General features: G+C 35.2%; 1 protein-coding gene across 1 annotated transcript; it reads left to right on the plus strand.

The window, feature by feature from the left end:
* The first annotated feature begins 264 nt into the window (after window positions 1-264).
* Window positions 265-4,938, plus strand: LOC132558851 (tenascin-like). Its single transcript, XM_060223468.1, has 5 exons — window positions 265-1,621; window positions 2,221-2,578; window positions 2,869-3,031; window positions 3,373-3,518; window positions 4,803-4,938. Exons 1-5 carry the CDS (start codon window positions 265-267, stop codon window positions 4,936-4,938), a joined length of 2,160 nt encoding a protein of 719 aa, XP_060079451.1.
* Window positions 4,939-6,934: the final 1,996 nt, after the last annotated feature.

The following is a 6,934-nucleotide window of genomic DNA, read 5'->3' on the forward strand; positions in this document are numbered from 1 at the left end:
GGAACGTGTAACAACAACGGGACGCTTGTATGTAATACTGGCTTTTATGGACCTACCTGTGATGTTCCTTGCACAAACACGTCACACGGAACGTGTAACAACAACGGGACTCTTGTATGTAATACTGGCTTTTATGGACCTACCTGTGATGTTCAATGTACAAACGCCTTACATGGAACGTGTAACAACAACGGGACTCTTGTATGTAAAGTTGGCTTTTATGGACCTACCTGTGGTGTTCAATGTACAAACAAGTTACACGGAATGTGCAACAACAACGGGACTCTTGTATGTAATACTGGCTTTTATGGACCTACCTGTGGCGTTCAATGTACAAACAAGTTACACGGAACGTGTAACAACAACGGGACTCTTGTATGTAATACTGGCTTTTATGGACCTACCTGTGATGTTCCTTGCACAAACACGTCACACGGAACGTGTAACAACAACGGGACTCTTGTATGTAAAGCTGGCTTTTATGGACCTACATGTGATGTTCCTTGTGCAAACACGTCACACGGAACGTGCAACAACAACGGGACTCTTGTATGTAATACTGGCTTTTATGGACCTACATGTGATGTTCCTTGTGCAAACACGTCACACGGAACGTGCAACAACAACGGGACTCTTGTATGTAATACAGGCTTTTATGGACCTACCTGTGATGTTCAATGTACAAACACGTCACACGGAACGTGCAACAACAACGGGACTCTTGTATGTAATACTGGCTTTTATGGACCTACCTGTGGCGTTCAATGTACAAACAAGTTACATGGAATGTGTAACAACAACGGGACTCTTGTATGTAAAGCTGGCTTTTATGGACCTACCTGTGATGTTCCTTGTGCAAACACATTACACGGAATGTGCAACAACAACGGGACTCTTGTATGTAATACTGGCTTTTATGGACCTACATGTGATGTTCCTTGTGCAAACACGTCACACGGAACGTGCAACAACAACGGGACTCTTGTATGTAATACTGGCTTTTATGGACCTACCTGTGGCGTTCAATGTACAAACAAGTTACATGGAATGTGTAACAACAACGGGACTCTTGTATGTAATACTGGCTTTTATGGACCTACCTGTGATGTTCCTTGTGCAAACACATTACACGGAATGTGTAACAACAACGGGACTCTTGTATGTAATACTGGCTTTTATGGACCTACCTGTGATGTTCCTTGTGCAAACAAGTTACATGGAAAGTGTAACAACAACGGGACTCTTGTATGTAATACTGGCTTTTATGGACCTACCTGTGATGTTCCTTGTGCAAATATATTACATGGAGTTTGTGATTCAAAGGGTCATCTCAGATGTGACACAAACTATCATGGATTAGATTGTTTAACATTCTGTAAACAAACCATGTCGAGTCACTGTACCGAAAATGGCTCTGTCGAATGTAACCATGGATTTTATGGGCCGGAATGTGAAGTCGAATGTAAAGCTGTGGATCATGGCCATTGCGATGCAAATGGTTCCTTAGTATGTGAGGAGAACTACTTTGGGACGAACTGCTCTCTACAATGTAGCATTGAGGCGACTGATGGCATCACGAATGGGCGTTGTGTGACAAATGTTGGACCCGTGTGTAACCAAGGTAAGGATATATTATAGTCAGATGCTATAAATATTCTGATTTTCCTCTAAAGAAACAACAACGAAATTTCAACATTTCAGCAAACTCTTTATCCAACAATAGGACAGAATATGAACAAAAGACAGATTTACACATAGATCTCTGAAATAGTGTGCAAGGTGGAATAGTCGAGGTGTAAGCAAAATAAAATTTAGATAGCAAAACAACTCCAAAAATACCCATTAGAAAGGCTGCTTTCAAATCAGGATTTTAATTTGCTGATGGAAATAGGGGGATCTACCTTTCTAGTTTTCCGGTTTTTATTTTCATCACAAATACGCTGATAAAAGAATCAATTCGAAGTGAAACTGATCATAAATCTAAATGTCAGTTTGTTCGATCAAAGGACATATAAGTAAAAAGACTAAATACCACAACGTTCAGTGCAAATGACAAGCAGGCTAAATATGATGAAAAAATTGATGAGTACTGTACAATTTTTTGTGAGACTATATGTTTGATATGTTTCTATTTTCTTTGAATCTCTACATGAAGTAAACCTCACCTGCAGATATTTTCATTCATGGAACACATAAATATCTTTTGTTTTTTTATTGAAGGCTATGCAGGACGACATTGTGAACAAAATATCAACGAATGTCGGAACATCACATGCAACAATGGAGGGAGCTGCGTTGACGCAATTAACAACTACACATGTGTTTGTCCCAACGGTTATTCTGGACTGCATTGTGAGATTGATGAAAATAAGTGCAAAACTAATCCTTGCAAAAACAACGTGTTTGGATTTGCAGATGTCACAGCGTCAACCTCCATTGAATTAAATTTTGACGGAATCATCGATAACAACTCTCTTCCGAAAGTGATGGACGCTATGGAGAAAATATTATCTTCGAATCTGTGTTCCGGGTTTAATGTTTCTGTTAAAGAACAGAGATCCACTAGAAATGTTAAACAGTATGTGCAAAATAATCAGCTCGTACTTTTTGTTAATATGGCGATGATGTTTTAAGAATTTTCGAAAAATCATTCCATCTTATAACTTACCAGAAAGGTATCTACATAATATTGAACCACTTCTATTCCTTCTTCTTAATCTGGGATTACTCTTTTCTAGTACAGTACATTATTAAATATTAAAAACTTTTTCTCTTTGTTATATTTTTATTATTTGAAATCCTAATGTGACGTCAAGTTCCTTAGCAATATTTATTAGAATATTCAGACCTGTTTGTAATCTTTTTCAGGAACCAGCCATCAACCGTGATGTTGTCCGTCTCGTGCGGCGGTAAATCACTCAACACAAGTGTCATTTATGAAGAGGTATACAAATCATCGGATACTACATTTCCTTTCCCACTGATGAACAAACAAAAACACTTAAGCAACCACACGGAAAAACAATCAGATGTGAGTAATATTCATATACGTTTCTCTGCTGCTACTTGTATGAGTTCGTTGTTGTTCTGTATATCGTGTATTCATGTTTTGATAAATGATTGCATTTAAAACTGACGATTTCATTTGTTATTCACTGGGAGTAACATATAACAGCTAACAACAGACTTACTTTTGTGAGCATTGGACACTTGTCCCATTTTTTTTTTTTTTTTTTCCTCCTTTTTTTTAATCCTTTTTTATCTTTATACATTCGTCTGTGGAATCCGGCAAAAACGATGTTTTAGATAATAGCTTGACATTATATCTGAAACAGATTATAGTCATTGTAATTATGTTAAATATTGATGAAGTTGATGACGAGATCAAAACGTTTTGAGCTAACTCAGTTATATCAACAGCAGGACTGGCTGAAAGACAACTGGAAAAACCTATTAGGTGTGTCTGTCGGGTTGGCTTTCCTATTGATCATCGTTCTTATCATACAGCTTAGGAGGCGGTAAGTACTACATATTATTTATGCAATGTTAAGGAGCTACACACATCAAATAAAGCTGATATAGATACAAGAGATTGTATAAAAGACACACAAGTTAATAGAATCTGTTCATAATTTAGAATGATATACAGTAGAACCAAATAATGAAGTAAACTGTATTACACAGCTACAACCTTTACAACTTTAGTTACAATTTTTATAAATGGTTTCTGGTTCCTAAATCATTAATGGGGGTGAACTAAAAGGGAAACTTGTTTAAGTTTGATTTTATTAGAATTGTATTTCGTACGTTTTTCCTTTCTTGGAATTACCTCAAAAATGTTTTACATGTTGTATTCAATCGCGCCGATAGAAATAATGTCGATTAATTTTAATCTTGTACCCGTCGTTTATCTGGTAATTAAATGTTATTGAAAATATCAAAGAGTTTTGTATATATAACACACACTTTAAACGCAACATATTTTACCTTGTCTAGGATCTTACGAAAACACACAAGAGGATAACACCGTTTCATACAAATTTCGAATTTGATACAATATAACTAAATTGTGAATTAGACATCAGAGAACTGTCTCGTCCTTCTGTGACTCGTCAGTGATGATAAAGGCCCAAAATTTTGAAATCTTGGGAAACATTTATTATATAAATATGTCTTTAATTGTTCAATATTATAGCTAATTCATGAAGTCAGAGGTACAATTTATAAACTATGTGAAACTAATATGCATAACGATTTGATAGGGTTATCAATTAAAAACATGTAGAACTATTGGTTTTGTACCGAGTCAATTTACTGACATGCTTCATGTTTATTTTATTTCGTTTTTGTCGAAACAATAATTCGTTTTTTTTAAATGATAATTCGTTTTCATTAATTATCAATCCGTTTTAACGAAATACTATTTCGTTACTATTTCGTTAAAAGCAAAATATTGTTTCGACTTTAACGATGTACGTATGAAGCATGTGAGTAAATGGGCTCCATAGGTTTTAGGGATGAGATAATTGTTTTATGATACTTGCTACATGAATAATATTTCAATATTGTATATGATGATATGTGCCCACTCCATGCTAGGCAGATTACATGATGAATGATAAAAATATACATAACTGTGTATGTTTCGATTTACATAGTGAATCGTAGGCAGAAAAATACAAGACAATTATTTAAATAGGCAAGACGTACATGTATATTCAGTGGAAGATATTGATGAGTGATTAAGGAGAATCATGTTCCAGAATATTTAATATATTGATTGAGTGTCAATCTATTTATAGGTACAAACGGCGGAGTGGATATCAGTCCCAAAAAATGGGAAATCGGCTCAACATTGTACACGCTAATCCTTTATACCTGGATACAAACTCATATAGCACAAATGAAAACGCTTCAATACAAATTGAAAAACTATAGCAATAGAAACAATAAACTAAATTATAAATGTATTCAATCATTTTAGGATGTATCTTTTTCAAAGTATCACTTATATGAGCTTACCTCTGCGTACCTGTTGCTATTTGCATAAATACTGGTTTTATACTAATTTCATAAGCATTGCAATCATGTTGTGTGAATTTGCTATAAGAAATAAAACCGAACTCTATTTCTTTTACAACAATTGCAAAATGAATTAATCCAGCTTATATTTATCACTCTTGTTGGCTCGGATGGGCGCTGTAAAGATATTACTGCGGAAGGAAACCGATTAACCCACTGAAAATCCAGGTAGATGACTCAATAAATTTTCACGTAATCGAAACCCGGGTTAAGGAATTCAAACCGCGGACGCTCAAGTCGAATAATTTACAACTGAACCACCAGACCATCCAACTTTACTGGGTTTATCGCCCCACCAACGTTAAGGATCATTTTACAGCATGGTATCCTTGTAGTAGCTGGTGGCTACTTCGGTGAAATAAATATTTTAGAATATTTCAGAGGATATGATCACTCCCACTTTTTGCCCGAGCTCAGCACAGGAATCCATAGGCATTTATTTGGTGACAAAGCTGGAGTTATTACAAACGCTCGTCAAATGACACCTGTCGATTGTAACACATGAGGGAAAGAAATCCCTTAAATAAGCTACTATCGACTATTTCTGCACTGTTTTGTCACTGAAAAGTTGGTGCAAATTATGTCTTATGAAGTTATTGTTATTTTCATACTTTTCACAAATTGTAATAAAGTAACTCACAATTTGATGGTTTGGTTTTGTTGTTTGTACAGATTTGAATATCCGTGTTTTCGTGTCAAGGTCAAAGTTACCGTTATGTGCTTAGAAAAGTTTGTTTCAGCGCTGTAGCTGCTTAATTTCTCAACGATATCGATGATATTACACACCATTTCAAAATGTCATACTATCTCGAAGAAATGTGTGTTTCAGTTAAAGGCCCAAGGTCACTATTACCTGTTTAACAAAGTCCTTGTCAGCGCTCAAGTGCCTTCATTTCTTAAGGGGAATATGGAGATTTGAAAAAAAAATCTCACACACTTTCTATTCCAACTAGGGCATGTGCAATTCCAGGATGATAAGGTCAAAGACAAAATAACTATTATTACGTGTAGGCAATTTCTTGTCAATGCTCTAGTGACTTCATTGCTAGATGGATTTCGATAATCTAACCTCACACACATATATATAGGACCATAATATTGACGACGAGATAGATTTAAAGACTATTTTAGGAAAAACGTTTTCATCACCGTAGTAGATTTATTTCGTGATATTAGGATCAAACTTCAGACGATTGCCCATCCTCTTTATTGCGCTTACGGCAAGGTAGAAGGAAATTAGTATTCTCATTCAATGTTTTTCATTCCAATACATATGCCTTTCTCCTTTTCTACTGTGTTGACAAGTTTCTTCATAATACAACATTTTCGTTTTTAGTGAACTTTTCAGTATTAAAACAGACCTATGAGGTGACTTAGGTAAAGTTCGAATGAATGTTTAAATGAAGGGGTTTAATTATTTAATTATATGAAAATTCAATTAATTTAACAATCTTAATTAGCAAAATATTTTTAAAACCGTAAAAAATGTGTACATACTGAATCGTGTGATTATTAATTGCTTATCACATTTTCAAACATTAGCAATTTTTCACTAGAATTTCAATTGTTGATGAGGATACGCTGTTCCAGGATGGCGTCACTTGTCTTATTGTACTTTACATCATAATCGGGTGTCATGAAAACCAACAAGCCAACATAATCATAATCCTAACTCAAAGTTGATAAAACTGGGGTGAAATATGATTAAACGTAAGAGTTACATTCAACCTGATAAAACGATGGCCAGCAGTTAAAACCTGGTTTACTTATATGAGGTCAAGCCTCATTGCATCAGCAGTCATGTACATCTCAAGACAACAAAAAATCAAACTCAAAATCCCAGACTACTGCA

The sequence above is a fragment of the Ylistrum balloti genome, unplaced genomic scaffold (genome assembly GCF_031769215.1).
Source record: "Ylistrum balloti isolate Yb309-2 unplaced genomic scaffold, AGI_CSIRO_Ybal_v1 Utg370830, whole genome shotgun sequence".
Classification (NCBI taxonomy): Eukaryota; Metazoa; Mollusca; class Bivalvia; order Pectinida; family Pectinidae; genus Ylistrum; species Ylistrum balloti.

What these genes read in the sequence shown, in the direction of transcription:
- LOC132558851 (XM_060223468.1), top strand. Translation starts at nt 265, where the DNA reads ATGTGCAACAACAACGGGACTCTTGTATGTAATACTGGCTTTTATGGA. An exon ending in TCCACTAGAAATGTTAAACA is followed by an intron (nt 2,579 to 2,868) that starts GTATGTGCAAAA and finishes AATCTTTTTCAG; the next exon opens with GAACCAGCCATCAACCGTGA. An exon ending in ACACGGAAAAACAATCAGAT is followed by an intron (nt 3,032 to 3,372) that starts GTGAGTAATATT and finishes ATATTGATGAAG; the next exon opens with TTGATGACGAGATCAAAACG.